The sequence below is a fragment of the Clinocottus analis genome, unplaced genomic scaffold, assembly GCF_023055335.1.
Source record: "Clinocottus analis isolate CAN_PGR_092001 unplaced genomic scaffold, fCliAna1.0.p SCAF_17, whole genome shotgun sequence".
NCBI lineage: Eukaryota > Metazoa > Chordata > Actinopteri > Perciformes > Cottidae > Clinocottus > Clinocottus analis.
The window spans coordinates 17,756,079-17,774,575 of record NW_027175898.1 but is presented as its reverse complement, the minus strand read 5'-3'; the positions used below and the strand labels follow the sequence as shown (position 1 = coordinate 17,774,575).

General features: G+C 39.4%; 1 protein-coding gene across 4 annotated transcripts in view; it reads right to left on the bottom strand.

Annotated features, from left to right (window-relative positions):
- Positions 1–18,497, bottom strand: part of LOC137787448 (glutamate receptor 1-like) — a 32,472-nt gene that overhangs the window by 1,417 nt on the left and 12,558 nt on the right. Inside the window, exons 9-18 of one of the 4 annotated variants that reach the window (XM_068579887.1) lie at positions 18,374–18,478; positions 17,168–17,278; positions 16,259–16,465; positions 15,386–15,601; positions 15,089–15,209; positions 14,860–14,980; positions 14,154–14,352; positions 10,624–10,871; positions 7,214–7,353; positions 5,703–5,785 (exon numbers count right to left, since the gene is read on the bottom strand). In XM_068579887.1, coding sequence (XP_068435988.1) covers positions 7,224–7,353; positions 10,624–10,871; positions 14,154–14,352; positions 14,860–14,980; positions 15,089–15,209; positions 15,386–15,601; positions 16,259–16,465; positions 17,168–17,278; positions 18,374–18,478 — 1,458 coding nt within the window. In that variant the 3' untranslated portion in view covers positions 5,703–5,785; positions 7,214–7,223. Of the gene's footprint in view, positions 1–5,670; positions 5,786–7,213; positions 7,354–9,914; positions 10,150–10,623; positions 10,872–14,153; positions 14,353–14,859; positions 14,981–15,088; positions 15,210–15,385; positions 15,602–16,258; positions 16,466–17,167; positions 17,279–18,373; positions 18,479–18,497 lie in introns of those variants that run through there. The other 3 variants (XM_068579885.1, XM_068579886.1, XM_068579888.1) reach the window with 3 other exon arrangements.

The window sequence follows — 18,497 nt, the reverse complement described above, 5'->3', positions numbered from 1 at the left end:
TTTACTATATAAACATAATATTAGCATCACATATAATATTTTTTATTATAATTACTTCTTCAGCTTTGATCTAAAGAAAAAATCATGTTATTAAAAAGAAGTTCGCAAAAAAGTTAACTACAGATCCCAAGATGCATTTGGGCAAGAACCTTCAGCTCCAGGGCTGCTAACAACGGAGACCTGGAGCTGAAGAATAATGATGTAGCAAGAGAGCCGCCTGATGGCAAAGTGGAGATCAATAAATCTGCTGATACATTTTATTGATCGATGTTTCAGTCCTGAGGTTCGATCAATAATCGTTTCACTTCCTCAACGCTAAACAGGTAAAGAACCCAATAAAAAGGTAAAATAATAATACAAAGTTAAAATACCTTTTTATTGCCTCACAGCCTTTGAAATTAATAATCCATATTCATATTTCACATGCAACTTCATGCACAGAAGAGCAAACAGAAAGAAACAATAATTCATCCAGAAAGACAGATTGTTTGAATAAATTAATTCTCTTAAAGTGTTTAACCTTCTAGTTTCTTTACATTAAACTCAGAATGAATCAAACGTTACGTAAACAAATCCTCCTAAAGAAGAGATTTGATTGGTTGTTGAGATCACATGCACGTTTGTTTTGGTGGGCGGGGCTTAACTCTGACATCCAATGACATGCAGCCTGTTCAAAAAACAAAAACCCAACAGGAGAAAACTCATAATGGGCGGGGCCTCCTCAACAGGAAGTGTTGTGATGTCGGGGTGAGCCAATCAGAGAGCTTTCCTCTCCAAACTGTCAGGTTCCTCTCAGCCAATCAGCTTCTGTCCCATAACACCAAAGACCTTTAAATCAGACTGAGAGATTATTATTCTATGAGATTATTCTTTACTTCTGTTCATATATTTAAAAGGTTAGAGATTTAGACATTTTATGTTTTATATGTTTTAGTAGATCACTTTTTCATAGCTTTGACTTTAGCTCGTAATTTCCTTAATGTATTCCTGTAGTTTACTTGATGTGTTCCTGTAGTTTACTTGATGTGTTCCTGTAGTTTACTTGATGTGTTCCTGTAGTTTGCTTAATGTATTTCCTGTAGTTTACTTGATGTATTTCCTGTAGTTTACTTGATGTGTTCCTGTAGTTTACTTGATGTATTTCCTGTAGTTTACTTGATGTGTTCCTGTAGTTTACTTGATGTATTTCCTGTAGTTTACTTGATGTGTTCCTGTAGTTTACTCGATGTATTTCCTGTAGCTTACTTTATGTATTTCCTGTAGTTTACTTGATGTGTTCCTGTAGTTTACTTGATGTATTGTAGTTTACTTGATGTATTTCCTGTAGTTTACTCGATGTGTTCCTGTAGTTTACTTGATGTATTTCCTGTAGTTTACTTGATGTGTTCCTGTAGTTTACTTGATGTGTTCCTGTAGTTTACTTGATGTGTTCCTGTAGTTTACTTGATGTATTTCCTGTAGTTTACTTGATGTATTGTAGTTTACTTGATGTATTTCCTGTAGTTTACTTGATGTGTTCCTGTAGTTTACTCGATGTATTTCCTGTAGCTTACTTTATGTATTTCCTGTAGTTTACTTGATGTGTTGTAGTTTACTTGATGTATTTCCTGTAGTTTACTTGATGTGTTCCTGTAGTTTACGCGATGTATTTCCTGTAGCTTGCTTTATGTATTTCCTGTAGTTTACTTGATGTGTTCCTGTAGTTTACTTGATGTGTTCCTGTAGTTTACTTGATGTGTTCCTGTAGTTTACTTGATGTATTTCCTGTAGTTTACTTGATGTATTGTAGTTTACTTGATGTATTTCCTGTAGCTTACTTTATGTATTTCCTGTAGTTTACTTGATGTGTTCCTGTAGTTTACGCGATGTATTTCCTGTAGCTTACTTTATGTATTTCCTGTAGTTTACTTGATGTGTTCCTGTAGTTTACTTGATGTGTTCCTGTAGTTTGCTTGATGTGTTCCTGTAGTTTACTTGATGTATTTCCTGTAGTTTACTTGATGTATTGTAGTTTACTTGATGTATTTCCTGTAGTTTACTTGATGTGTTCCTGTAGTTTACTCGATGTATTTCCTGTAGCTTACTTTATGTATTTCCTGTAGTTTACTTGATGTGTTGTAGTTTACTTGATGTATTTCCTGTAGTTTACTTGATGTGTTCCTGTAGTTTACGCGATGTATTTCCTGTAGCTTACTTTATGTATTTCCTGTAGTTTACTTGATGTGTTCCTGTAGTTTACTTGATGTATTTCCTGTAGTTTACTCGATGTGTTCCTGTAGTTTACTTGATGTATTGTAGTTTACTCGATGTATTTCCTGTAGTTTACTCTATGTATTTCCTGTAGTTTACTTGATGTATTTCCTGTAGTTTACTTGATGTGTTCCTGTAGTTTACGCGATGTATTTCCTGTAGCTTACTTTATGTATTTCCTGTAGTTTACTTGATGTGTTCCTGTAGTTTACTTGATGTGTTCCTGTAGTTTACTTGATGTGTTCCTGTAGTTTACTTGATGTGTTCCTGTAGCTTACTTTATGTATTTCCTGTAGTTTACTCTATGTATTTCCTGTAGTTTACTTGATGTGTTGTAGTTTACTTGATGTATTTCCTGTAGTTTACTTGATGTGTTCCTGTAGTTTACTCGATGTATTTCCTGTAGTTTACTCTATGTATTTCCTGTAGTTTACTTGATGTGTTGTAGTTTACTTGATGTATTTCCTGTAGTTTACTTGATGTATTTCCTGTAGTTTACTTGATGTATTGTAGTTTACTTGATGTATTTCCTGTAGTTTACTCGATGTGTTCCTGTAGTTTACTTGATGTGTTCCTGTAGTTTACTCGATGTATTTCCTGTAGTTTACTCTATGTATTTCCTGTAGTTTACTCGATGTATTTCCTGTAGTTTACTCGATGTATTGTAGTTTACTTCATGTATTGTAGTTTACTTGATGTATTTCCTGTAGTTTACTTGATGTGTTCCTGTAGTTTACTTCATGTATTGTAGTTTACTTGATGCGTTCCTGTAGTTTTCTTGATGTGTTCCTGTAGTTTACTTGATGTATTTTCTGTAGTTTACTTGATGTATTTCCTGTAGTTTACTTGATGTGTTCCTGTAGTTTACGTGATGTATTGCAGTTTACTTGATGTATTTCCTGTAGTTTACTTGATGTGCTCCTGTAGTTTACTTGATGTATTTCCTGTAGTTTACTTGATGTGTCCCTGTAGTTTACTCAATGTATTTCCCGTAGTTTACTTGATGTGTTCCTGTAGTTTACTTGATGTATTCCTGTAGTTTACTTAATGTGTTCCTGTAGTTTACTTGATGTGTTCCTGTAGTTTACTTGATGTGTTCCTGTAGTTTACTCGATGTATTTCCTGTAGTTTACTCGATGTATTTCCTGTAGTTTACTTGATGTGCTCCTGTAGTTTACTTGATGTATTTCCTGTAGTTTACTTGATGTGTTCCTGTAGTTTACGCGATGTATTTCCTGTAGCTTACTTTATGTATTTCCTGTAGTTTACTTGATGTGTTCCTGTAGTTTACTTGATGTGTTCCTGTAGTTTACTTGATGTATTTCCTGTAGTTTACTCAATGTATTTCCTGTAGTTTACTTGATGTATTTCCTGTAGTTTACGTGATGTATTGTAGTTTACGTGATGTATTTCCTGTAGTTTACTTGATGTATTTCCTGTAGTTTACTTGATGTGTTGTAGTTTACTTGATGTATTTCCTGTAGTTTACTAGATGTATTTCCTGTAGTTTACTCGATGTATTTCGTGTAAATTACTTGATGTATTTCCTGTAGTTTACTTGATGTATTTCCTGTAGTTTACTCGATGTATTTCCTGTAGTTTACTCGATGTATTTCCTGTAGTTTACTCGATGTATTTCCTGTAGTTTACTCGATGTATTTCCTGTAGTTTACTCGATGTATTTCCTGTAGTTTACTCGATGTATTTCCTGTAGTTTACGCGATGTATTTCCTGTAGTTTACTTGATGTATTTCCTGTCTCTGTTGATATTGTTATTGTTATGATAACAGCTTTAAGTTATTGGAGACAGAACAACATAAACAACGATGAAGAAGATGAAAAAGATTTCTGTTACAGACAAAAACAAAACATGTTTTTATCTGATTGGTTATTAGAGTTTAAATATTAAACATTTATCTTTTGCATTAAATACATGTGTGACTTGACAGTGAATCTGACGTTAGTGAATAATTATTTAAATCTTCAACAAATCTGTTCAGGATTATTATTTTAAAATAAACTTTATTACAAAGAGAAGTTTCAGTAAAAGCTGAAATACAGCAACACCACGGAATACTTGGTTCACTTATATATATATATATATATATATATATATATATATATATATATATATATATATATATATATATATATATATATATATATATATGTGTATATATATATATATATATATATATATATATATATATATATATGTGTATATATATATATATATATATACACATATATATATATATATATATATACACATATATATATATATATATATATATATATATATATATATATATATATATATATATATATATATATATATATATATATATATATATTTAGTTTACTTATAGTTGTCATACTTATTTAAATATTTTGTGGTATAATTGTTAAAGCGAGTGTGAAACTGACAATCTGCTCAGAGAGGACGAGACAGACTGGAGACGAACGCTTCAGTGTGAGGAGGAAGAGGAGGAGGAGGAGGAGGAAGAGAAGGAGGAAGAGGCGTCCTCCGGCTCTGCAGAGCGACGCTGAGCAGCGTTACGCTCCAAAAGGGAAAAGTCCAACAAACAGAAAGCTCTCGACCGACATGTTGTGCCAGCAGGTCCTGGATTAGAATTTAGTAGATTATTATAAAATACTTTTAATTGCTTTTTATGTTTGATAAAAAAGAGTGCTACAACTAGCCACTAGCTTAGCTTAGCATAAAGACTGGAAACAGAGGGAAACTGCTAGCGTGGCTCAGAAGAGAAAAAGTAACTGAAACAGAGAAAACAAAGTGCTGCGGCGCTTGGTGATGTTTCAGGTGGTCACAGAGATGAAAGCTCATATTTAATGTGAAGACTCCACCAGACGACACAGTGTGTTTGTTAGTGAGATCTGACTTGTAACGGTTCTCATTAGAGATTCGACGTAGATGAAGTCCTTCAATGTTTAATTCATCATGTCTCCCGTCCTCAGAGTTGTGCAGCGATTCAAATGAAGTCAAACTACGATGTGGCTCTGGAGATGATGAAGGAAGCGTTTCAGGTAAGAGGTTTCCAAAAGGTTTAAGCACATAAACTATCAAACACTTTAAATGTATCTAAACATCTCACATTGCATTTAAATTTAACACCTGCGGGCACAAACATCTGTCTAGAAAGATGATCCACAACGATCAATTGGGAACCATTCCTGTTGTTTTAGATGCAGATCTATTTCCGACATGGAGCCGTACTCGTAGATCTGGAGTTACGTAAACGCAACTATGAAAACTCCTAATTAGCACTAAACAATTGTTTTTCTTTTGAGAGTGTACCTGCTGAGGTCTGGGGTGGGGGGGTGGGGGGGTGAGTGTGTGGGGGGGTGGGGGAGGGGGGGGGCAACACATGACCTCGGGGCCGAGCAACCTCAAGAACTGACCTTTCTGCCGGAGTCCTTGTGTCCACACTCCCCCTTGTCATACCACCACTTGTTTTTCAACTTGTCTAAGACGGCTTGTTCATTGAGCTTCAGAACCGCTAGGTTTACTGGGATCCTTCAAAGACCCATGGGAGGAAGGGGGGGGGGGGGGGGAATAACATAAATAACATTATGCACCTCCATGTTATCTTATGTTATTGTTACTGTTCAGCTGCCTTTCTATCTTCGGTGCAGAGAAACAAACAACACAATCATGTCAGCGACGTCAAAGTGATATGCGTTAATACTCCATCTGGCTCGGCCCGGCTCCCTCCTGAGAGATGTGTATTACTATATCACTTTGGGTAACCGGCAAAGAGCTGGCAACACTGCGGGATCGTTTGGGGTTAGAACCCAGAGAACGTCTGTGTGACGTTCTGCTGCTGTGGAGGAACCAGGATGAAGGTCCAGGAGGAACCGGATCAGAGGCGTATTTCACAAGAACCCTCAGAACCCCGCTGTTCTCCGCTAGCTTGTCTTTCCGACCTGGAACTGACTAAATTAAGAAACTATTCTGCACGATTGGTTTGTGAGTCAATCTTGTCTATTTAAAGCCAGAAGAGCTGCTTTTACTAATTGCACTAACTTGGTGAAACCGGCACTTTAGATTGTTTTTAGGGTCAAAGCGTCACTGAATATTGTTCTGGTTTTTATCATCAGGGTCTGGGCGATTGACGTAGAATGTCTGATTGAACTATTTACACATGTCTATCTCTACCTGCTCTACAAAAAGCCTCTCAGACCATAAACTCTGCCTACTTAGATTTTCCACCATTTTTGTGAAAAACACATTCTTGCAATTTCCTCCTACACGCTTGGTCCGATTCAAACCAAACTTGCTGCGCATCAGGGTTGGAGATGTATCATCAAACCCTAATTAAAATAGTTTTAATATATAATTGCATTGAGGAGTTATCGACCAATTAACCTCCTAGGAGCCTATCTTGTTTTTCAATGCTCATAATCTCAAAATAATTTGGACAAATTACTCCAAATTTGCAGGATATGTGCACATTGCATCATGTAACATGCCCAACAAATATCGTGTAATTTAAAAATTAGGGGGCGCTACAGTAATTTGGACATTGTTGTTGTTTTTCGCCGTTTTCAGCGTTTCTACTTCTGCTAACTCCTCTTAGAACCTTTATGCGCTCGACTTAAATTTTGTTCGAGGACGAAGGTATACACTTCATATAGAGAACCATTATGCATATGTATGTTCAAATAGTCACAGCGGCACCTACTGGTCGAAAGAAAATCAGGATCATGAAAATCATGAATTAATATATTAAACCTGGATGAAACTGCGTCATCTGTTTCAAGGTTACACTTCATTCTAGCTGTGTTGTTGTGAAATATCCCCCTGGATCAGCAGGTTGTTGGATCCAACCGCCTCCCGGTCCAGAGGTGCAACCACAGCGGGTCCGATCCCGAGTGTTTCAGGCTTGGAGTTGAAGCCGTGGGTGGTTGCCGGTTACCCCGGTGAGCCGTTGCCTGTCGTTACCCTTTGGGGGTTACGGTGCTCTGACCTTGGAGTCCCCTCCTCCGGTGCCGCACTCTCCCTTGTCATACCACCATCTGTTTTTCAATTTGTCCAACAGGCCCTGCTCGTTCAGTTTTAATACTGCCAAGTTTACCGGGTTTCTACGGGGATGATAGCAATGAGGGATAGAAGGACTCGGTGTTAATCATTACATCGACTCAGACACGTTACTATCATCACACGGAGGCTTCTTCAGGACCACCTCGCCGCTTTCAACCCAGACCTTAAAATGTTGTTCCCCTCTGTTGAAGCACTCGCTGACTCACATAGCCAGAAAACAGTGAACAAAAAGCACCTTCAAGACTTACTTTGTGCTCTCACCAGTAAGCCAACAAGATGTTGAAGACCGGTTCTTTCTTGAAGAGCCAGAAATAACAACTGTCACCTGGACTCTGGACTTACTGTGTGAAGTTGAAAGATATCAAGTTAAAAGACTGATTCACGTTCAACTCTTCAGCACTGGCTTAGGATCAAACTCGTCGTTGGCGTGACCTCTGGCCCAATGACCTCTGGCCCAATGACCTCTGGCCCAAAGCTTCCAGTGAAGGAAACAACACTTTAATATGGCCCGGGGAGAAAGACAGCGAATAAATCCCGTTACTGACAACCGACTTGCATTCATGACCTGATCGATAAAAGAGGAACAACAGTCAAAGGCTTGGACATGAAGACAAAGGGGAGGAGTCGTGGCCTGTTGTTCCCCTTCACAGACCTGTGATGATCAGAGCGACAGAGGTCCTCTATGATGAAGACGATGATGACGATGTCAAGAAACATGAAACATTTGCCCACCAGCACAGACACGACGACAAGAACTATGAGATGGAGTTATGTTCCAAAGTGAGACTTACTTCAAGAATTAGAGTATCACAGGAAGTAGTCCAGATTACGTGAATCCAACTACTTTAGTAAATATCAACTTAATTTGTCGAAATTTTACCTACTTAAAAATGTGGCGTGTGTTCAAATGTTTGACCGAATAGAATATCAAACAGACCATGAAGCAGGGGATGCTTTAGGGCGGGGCTAAAAGGTGATTGACAGGTCGACACCAGAGCGTGTCAGTGTCTGTTCACTTCCTGTTCCATAGTTCCAAAAAAACAAGATGGCGACAGCGGAAACTGGAGGCTTTAAAACTTTAAAACCCACGTGAGACGTCAACTAAAAACATCCTTTTCCATCTCGAGGTTCTTCTTATTCATGACTTTAATCTTCGGGGCATAAAACTTTAAACCACATGTCCATGACTTTTCCACCTTAGAGGCTCTTATTTTTAAGATTAAACTTTATTTCACATGTATGACGATTGAACCACCAAGGGCATGTTTTTATGGGAGCAGAGGGAATCGAACCGCTAACCTTGTGGATATCTTAGCTTCATTTTTTTTCCAAATTGTCTTGTGAAATAAGTTTTTATTATGACATTTTAAATACATTACCTCAATGCGATGACAGCGCGGTACATTCTTTAAGGAAGAGTTTCAAAATAACAGTCGGGCATAAAACCAACAATGTGACGATGTTCATGAATCCAGAAGTCTATCTGGAGTTTAGATCAATACATTATGGAATTTTGGAACAATAACTCTCTGAATGGTCCGGTGAGCACAGAGATCCAGAGCTGCAGTCAGAGGAAACGTGATGCTATCAGCCGTTAGCCGAGACCCAGAGGCAGCTTATTACCCAGCATGCTCAGCATTCAAGGGCTTTAACACAACCGTGTTGTCTTGTTCTCTTTTCACAAGTTTCTCGCTTATTAATTTGATTTCACGAAAGATAAAACCATTTTACTGACAAAGCTTTTGTTTTGTCATTTGGGGACACAGGAAGACGCCCGGAGAGCGCTAATCTGATGTAGCGACTCTGGGTCGGCTGGAACAGCTGACGTGTAGCAGAAAGAATGAGAATGAGACATCTGATAACGAAAGGAATGGAAGAGACTTTCAATGCTGCCAGAGGAAAGACAAACTCCAGTCTAGAGGAACTCCATGAAGACGATTCTGAGCTGAAGAGATCGTCCTCCTTCTTTAAAGATGTTAAACACTTCATTCCTTCATGGAGCACACTTCATTCCTTCATGGAGCACACTTCATTCCTTCATGTAGCACACTTCATTCGTTCATGGAGCACACTTCATTCCTTCATAGAGCACACTTCATTCCTTCATAGAGCACACTTCATTCCTTTATGTAGCACACTTCATTCCTTCATAGAGCACACTTCATTCCTTCATAGAGCACACTTCATTCCTTCATGGAGCACACTTCATTCCTTCATGTAGCACACTTCATTCCTTCATGGAGCACACTTCATTCCTTCATAGAGCACACTTCATTCCTTCATAGAGCACACTTCATTCCTTTATGTAGCACACTTCATTCCTTCATGGAGCACACTTCATTCCTTCATAGAGCACACTTCATTCCTTCATAGAGCACACTTCATTCCTTCATAGAGCACACTTCATTCCTTCATTGAGCACACTTCATTCCTTCATGGAGCACACTTCATTCCTTCATAGAGCACACTTCATTCCTTCATAGAGCACACTTCATTCCTTCATGGAGCCTGAGGCTCTCATTGGGTCCTTCCTTCAGCCAATCAGAGGCCAGCAGCCGGAGATCTGCAGTGTTTTCATTAAAGCTTTTATCTGACAGCAGAAGTGCAGACGGAGAGACGGACAGACAGGTCAGTGATGTGGTGATGGCAGTGAGACAGGCATCACAGACATGACAACAGACAGACAGGCATCACAGACATGACAACAGACAGACAGGCATCACAGACATGACAACAGACATACAGGCATCACAGACATGACAACAGACATACAGGCATCACAGACATGACAACAGACAGACAGGCATCACAGACATGACAACAGACAGACGGGCCGACTGAAACACATGAACAAAGACAAACAAAGAGAGAGAGAGAGAGAGAGAGAGAGAGAGAGAGAGAGAGAGAGAGAGAGAGAGAGAGGGCAGACAGACAGGTTAACCGACAAACAGACAGAGATACAGACAGGTTAACAGACAGACAGGTTAACAGACAGCTCTGCAGAGGTCAGTCCAGGTCTCTGCTGGTCTCTGAATGCATCTCATCATTAAATATTAAATTAAATACATAAACAACAAATATTTTTGTATAATCACGCCTAATATATAAACTATCTAGCTAACTATATATATATGTATATGTGTGTATATGATTTACATATATTGGTGACATTCTACTGCCAAATCCAAACCTCTACTTCCAAACCTCTGCAGAGAACTGATTCATGTCATGAAACAACATTCAGTCCATTTCCTTTGGTCCGTTTGTTGTTAACAACAACAACAACAACAACAACAACAACAGGAAGCTACCTGAGCGGCGACCCTTTGGGCGTGGCCACCCCGTAGCCCTTGGAGTCCAGGTTGCCTCCTACTTTCATGGTGTCGCAGGGCTTCCTCTGCTCGATGTACTCGTTCATGGAGGACTCCAGCAGGTAGGCGTACTTCCCCTTGGACTTGCGGACGCGCGTCACGCCCTCGGGGGTGCTCTTCACAAACACCGTGGGGTCCGCGCTCCGCATGTAGGACCACATCTTCTCAAAGACGGCGATCTTTGACCTCTAAGGGAGAGGAAGCAGATGGAAGGTGAAGGTGATAAAGACTCCAGTCTGCAGGGGAAGGGTCCAAACTCATGCTGACCTCTGCATTTCTATGACTCCACCAAATTAACGTTTCACCAAATTTGTGACTTCACCAAATTTATGACTTTTCACCAAATTTGTGACTTTTCACCAAATTAATGACTTTTCACTAAATTTTTGACTTTTCACCAAATGTATGACTTTTTGCAAAATTTATGACTTTTCACTAAATTCATGAATTTTCACTGAATTTATGTCTTTTCGCCAAATTTATGACTTTTCACCAAATTCGTGACTTTTCACCAAATTTGTGACTTTTCACTAAATTCATGACTTTTCACTAAATTTTTGACTTTTCACCAAATGTATGACTTTTGACCAAATTTATGACTTTTCACCAAATTAATGACTTTTGACCAAATTTGTGACTTTTCGCCAAATTTATGACTTTTTGCAAAATTTATGACTTTTCACTAAATTCATGAATTTTCACTAAATTTATGTCTTTTCGCCAAATTTATGACTTTTCACCAAATTTGTGACTTTTCACTAAATTCATGACTTTTCACTAAATTTATGACTTTTCACTAAATTTATGACTTTTCATCAAATTTATGACTTTTCACTGAATTTATGACTTTTCACTAAATGTATGACTTTTCACCACATTTATGACTTTTGACCAAATTAATGACTTTTGACCAAATGTATGACTTTTCACTAAATTCATGACTTTTCACTGAATTTATGTCTTTTCACCAAATTTGTGACTTTTCGCCAAATTTGTGACTTTTCACCAAATTTGTGACTTTTCGCCAAATTTTTGACTTTTCACTGAATTCATGACTTTTCACCAAATTAATGACTTTTCACTAAATTTTTGACTTTTCACCAAATTAATGACTTTTCACCAAATTTATGACTTTTCACTAAAATTGATGACTTTTCACCAAATTTATGACTTTTGACCAAATTTATGACTTTTCGCCAAATTTATGACTTTTCACCAAATTTGTGACTTTTTGCAAAATTTATGACTTTTCACTAAATTCATGAATTTTCACTGAATTTATGTCTTTTCGCCAAATTTATGACTTTTCACCAAATTTGTGACTTTTTGCAAAATTTATGACTTTTCACTAAATTCATGACTTTTCACTGAATTTATGACTTTTCACCAATTTTTTTACTTTTCACTGAATTCATGACTTTTCACCGAATTTATGACTTTTCACCAAATTTATGACTTTTCACCAAATTTGTGACTTTTTGCCAAATTCTTGACTTTTCACCAAATTCATGACTTTTCACTGAATTTATGACTTTTCACTGAATTTATGACTTTTCACTAAATTTATGACTTTTCACTAAATCTATGACTTTTCACTAAATTTATGACTTTTCATCAAATTCATGACTTTTCTCTAAATTTATGACTTTTCACCAAATTTATGACTTTTCACTAAATTTATGACTTTTCATCAAATTTATGACTTTTCACTGAATTTATGACTTTTGACCAAATTTATGAGTTTTCACTAAATTTATGAGTTTTCACTGATTTTATGACTTTTCACTGAATTTATGACTTTTCACTGAATTCATGACTTTTCACTGAATTTATGTCTTTTCACCAAATTTATGACTTTTCACTGAATTTATGACTTTTCACTAAATGTATGACTTTTCACCACATTTATGACTTTTTGCAAAATTTATGACTTTTCACTAAATTCATGAATTTTCACTGAATTTATGTCTTTTCGCCAAATTTATGACTTTTCACCAAATTCGTGACTTTTCACCAAATTTGTGACTTTTCACTAAATTCATGACTTTTCACTAAATTTATGACTTTTCACTAAATTTATGACTTTTCATCAAATTTATGACTTTTCACTGAATTTATGACTTTTCACTAAATGTATGACTTTTCACCACATTTATGACTTTTGACCAAATTAATGACTTTTGACCAAATGTATGACTTTTCACTAAATTCATGACTTTTCACTGAATTTATGTCTTTTCACCAAATTTGTGACTTTTCGCCAAATTTGTGACTTTTCACCAAATTTGTGACTTTTCGCCAAATTTTTGACTTTTCACTGAATTCATGACTTTTCACCAAATTAATGACTTTTCACTAAATTTTTGACTTTTCACCAAATTAATGACTTTTCACCAAATTTATGACTTTTCACTAAATTGATGACTTTTCACCAAATTTATGACTTTTGACCAAATTTATGACTTTTCACCAAATTTGTGACTTTTTGCAAAATTTATGACTTTTCACTAAATTCATGAATTTTCACTGAATTTATGTCTTTTCGCCAAATTTATGACTTTTCACCAAATTTGTGACTTTTTGCAAAATTCGTGACTTTTCACCAAATTTGTGACTTTTCACTAAATTCATGACTTTTCACTAAATTTTTTACTTTTCACTGAATTCATGACTTTTCACCGAATTTATGACTTTTCACCAAATTTATGACTTTTCACCAAATTTGTGACTTTTTGCCAAATTCTTGACTTTTCACCAAATTCATGACTTTTCACTGAATTTATGACTTTTCACTGAATTTATGACTTTTCACTAAATTTATGACTTTTCACTAAATCTATGACTTTTCACTAAATTTATGACTTTTCATCAAATTCATGACTTTTCATTAAATTTATGACTTTTCACCAAATTTATGACTTTTCACTAAATTTATGACTTTTCATCAAATTTATGACTTTTCACTGAATTTATGACTTTTGACCAAATTTATGACTTTTCACTAAATTTATGAGTTTTCACTGATTTTATGACTTTTCACTGAATTTATGACTTTTCACTGAATTCATGACTTTTCACTGAATTTATGTCTTTTCACCAAATTTATGACTTTTCACTGAATTTATGACTTTTCACTAAATGTATGACTTTTCACCACATTTATGACTTTTCACCAAATTTTTGGACTTTTCACTAAATGTATGACTTTTCACCAAATTTATGACTTTTCACCAAATTTTTCACTTTTCACTAAATTTCTGTGACTTTTCACTAAATATCAACGACTTCAAAACAAATTTCCACGACTTTTCACTCATGACCTTCTTTTCAAGGACTTATCCAGGCCTGGAAATGAACATTTTAAAATGACTTTTCCAGGTTTTCCAGCATAAAAACCCTGCGGGGTAGATGGGGGAGGGGAGGGTTGTGACGCCTGCTTGTGGGCGGAGCCTCGGCGGCGGACCCCTCACCCTGAAGAACTCCTTGGTGGAGCCCCCGTCCAGAGTCCCGTAGGCGATCTCCGTCTGCTTGGCCAGGTCCTCCGAGCCCTCGATGGGCGACACCATGCGCTCCACCGTAAGGAACGCCGCCAGGTTAGCCGTGTAGGAGGAGATGATGATGAGGGTGAAGAACCACCAGACTCCTCCCACTATGCGGCCTGACAGAGACCTGTAGGAGGAGGTCATGTGATTAAACATTTATTATTATTTAATTATGTTATTCATGCTGTCACAAGAGATTAGACGCCTTTGCTCACTCAAACACTGATACTGTTCTCTCTCTCTCTCTCTCTCTCTCTCTCTCTCTCACACACACACACACACACACACACACACACACACACACACACACACACACACACACACACACACACACACACACACACACACACTAGAATAGAAACAGCCTCAGGCGTTCACACAGCTGTAACATACAGCTGACCCGGCAGCATGTCACACAGGATCATTTGTGTGTGTGTTTGTGTGTGTGTGTGTGTGTGTGTGTGTGCAACATGTCTATTAACACGGTGTGTGTATCTCTGATGGTTTTTGTCTTTGCGTCTTACTGTGTTTGTGAAGACAGTGATTGTGTGCCAAGATGAGCTTAGCTTAGCATCAGGTGGTGATGTCATCATGAACACAGGTGATGTCATCATGAACACAGGTGATGTCATACCTGGGTGAGATGTCGCAGCCCTGCTGCATGAAGGCTCCCAGAGAGAACCACAGAGAGTTGAAGATGCCAAAGTCATTGCTGTGTTCTGGAGGATCCTTCTGCTGGTTCTCCTGAGGGAACCCTGAGGAACACCACGGTGAACATCATCATCACCTTCATCACCTTCACCACCGAGTCACTGAGCTTCACACGGGAACACCAGGGAGGTGCATGAGGAAGAGGAAGATACCTGGAGACGGATCCCGCTCAGAGGAAGTCGGCAGAACACGACGAGAGGAAGAGGAGGGCGGAGCTTCATCTTCATCATCAGAGTCGTCACCGCCCCATTCATATGGACTGAACCGACTCACCTGGGACAGGTAGTACAAGTACACCAGTATTATCAGCTGCAGGTAGTGCAAGTACACAAGGTGCTAAGTGGATGGAAGAGAAGAAGATTTGGCCGTTGATGGCAGACTCCTCCTCCTATTCTCTGTGTACTCGAGCTGTACAAGTACACAGCAGCAGTACAAGTACACGGCCTCACCAGGAACAGCACCACGCTGACCCCGATGTAGGCGAACACGATGCACATCCAGATCTCGTAGGCCAGCGGGTCCAGGAAGGAGAAGACGCCGGGCTTGGACTTGGTGGGCTTCTTGATCATGATGGAGATGCCCAGAGACATGAAGGGTTTGGTGAAGTCGATCACCTGCTCCCTCACCAGGGTGATGGTGAGCGGGGCCACGGCCACATCTGCCTTCTGCCACCACAGGATAAGAGATTATGACTATGATCAGATGCTAATGTGAGGTGCATGGCTGGTGTCTCTCCATGGTGACGTTGACTTTTACCCAAATGTTCATGACTTTTAGCAACATTTTTAAGACTTTAAACCAAATTTCCAGGGCTTTGAAATAGTGAAAAGCTATGAAAATGCAGAGGTCACCATGGAGAGACACCAGCCATGCACCTCTGCATTTTCATGGCTTTTCCATGACTTTTAACCAGATGTTCATGAGCAAGCATTGTATGAAATGTGTGTGTAAACAGTACAAAGTGATAAAATGTAGTATTTAAACTAACAATGAGGATTCAAAGTATACAGTAAACCTTAAATGACTCAAATGAATGAGAGACAATAGTTTGATTAAAAGAATAAACATTTATATAGATGCCTGTATGTATGCTGCTGACATTTTGAGCCTCTTTCTTTTAAAAGCAGATTCATTATTTATAACTGAATGAACGTCATGAACACATGAATATAACACATTTACACCACTTTTACACAACTTTGGGACTTTATGAAAAAAATAAAACCCCAAAAGTTTTTGTAAAAGTCATGGAAATGCGTTAACCGTTTTAAATTCCATGAGCGTAGGAACCCTGCTGGGTCCCACTGGTTGGTCCCACTCACCCCGTACACCAGTTCTCCCACCATGCCGTTCCACATCTTGGAGTCGGCGTCTCTGGCTCCGTACTTGCCGTCGCCCACCAGCTCCAGCCGGTACACGAAGCCCACGTGCTTGGCGATCTCCGCCGCCAGCTCGGCGCAGTAGCCCTCGAACCGCTCGTTGCCCTCGAACTGCTCGTGGTTCTTCTTCAGCATCATGTAGGGGGCTTCCTGTGCGGGAACGCAGGGGCTGTTAGCGTGTTCACATTGTCTAGTTCACGTTGGCTAGTTCACGTTAGCTAGTTCACGTTGGCTAGGTCACGTTGGCTAGTTCACGTTGGCTAGGTCACGTAAGCTAGTTTACATTAGCTAGTTCACATTAGCTAGTTCACGTTGGCTAGGTCACGTTGGCTAGGTCACATTAGCTAGGTCACGTTGGCTAGTTCACGTTAGCTAGTTCATGTTAGCTAGTTCACGTTGGCTAGGTCACGTTGGCTAGTTCACATTAGCTAGTTCACGTTGGCTAGGTCACGTTGGCTAGTTCACATTAGCTGGTTCACGTTGGCTAGGTCACGTTGGCTAGTTCACGTTAGCTAGTTCACGTTAGCTAGTTCACGTTGGCTAGGTCACGTTGGCTAGTTCACGTTGGCTAGTTCACGTTGGCTAGTTCACGTTAGCTAGTTCACGTTGGCTAGTTCACGTTAGCTAGTTCACGTTGGCTAGTTCACGTTAGCTAGTTCACGTTGGCTGGTCTGTGACCGAGGCAGAGTGTGTGCATGTCAAGAGGTTTTCACCGTTGCTTTGGCGTAGGTTACAGCCCACAGTATTCTGTTCTTGTTACCAAATCAACCACTAAATAAGCTAGCTAATGTCTCGTACCTTTCCTGAGCCAGAGTCGCTGCATTAGGAAGAACAAAGGGGGCGGGCTCTTACCAGGATGGTGGTGACCACGTAGGTTCGGTTCTGCAGCCCGTGGAACTCCTCCTGCGCCGGCTTGTAGACGGCCGTGCTCACGAAGCCTCTCATCTCGTTCCAGTAGCCGATCTGGACACACAGGGGGCGGGGCTACACTCATCAAAGAGTCCTTAAAGGAACGGCGAGGAGGATTTAAAATGGTGTCCTCTCGCTGTGTTTCTGGTTTGAATGGCACCGGTATTGTTGCGTCTTCTTACGATGTTTCCAATATTCTTAGAAAACGTTACGAACACAGACGGTCAGCATGAAAACCCGTTGATCAGACCACACGCAGGAAAACACTTCCCACACAGCGCACTGTCTCTTTAAGAGGAAACAGGAAAACACTTCCCACACAGCGCACTGTCTCTTTAAGAGGAAACAGGAAAACACTTCCCACACAGCGCACTGTCTCTTTAAGAGGAAACAGGAAAACACTTCCCACACAGCGCACTGTCTCTTTAAGAGGAAACCGGCATGCTGCGCTCACATCCCATGAACGGGTGTGACGCTGTCTTTTCGGGTCATGACCTTTAACCAGCCAAAAGGTCGTGAGCAGAACGGGCCTGAAGAGCGACAGTTACTCAAGTACTGTACTTATACGCAATGCTGAGGTACTTGTACTTCACTCTTCTCCTGCACTACATCTTTACATATTGTACTTTTTACTGCATGCTCAGTTTAATTTACTGTATTTAACTAAAATATTACTGAAACAATCTAATTATAATATGTGATCTTGTAACACTGAGATCATTCTGGCTGCAGAAAAAAGTACTTTAGCTTTGAATACTTCATATTTCACAGTACTTCTTCAGAGCGTCTGCAGCTTTACACCCGAACGAGAAACTAGAAACGAGAAACTAGAAACTAGAAACTAGAAACTAGAAACTAGAAACGAGAAACTAGAAACTAGAAACTAGAAACTAGAAACTAGAAACGAGAAACTAGTGCAGCAGCTAATTCCTCTCATCAGAGGAGAGGGAGCTCCTTATTGAAGGTGCTGATGCTGCTGAAAACCTGCAGACCAACCCCCTCTTAACCCCCTCTTACCCCCCCTAGCCCCCCCTAGCCCCCCTTAGCCCCCCCCTAACCCCCCCTAGCCCCCCTTAGCCCCCCTTAGCCCCCCCTAGCCCCCCCTAGCCCCCCCTAGCCCCCCTCCTCCAGACTCAACCAGCTGCAGACCTCTCTGGCTCCGCTGTGGCTCAGCTCCATCACACTCAGGCTGTAGTTGGTTCGATGTCCTCGCTCGTCAAACTGGACGTGACCCGTCAGCCCCTCCAGACGCACCTGTACACACACACACACA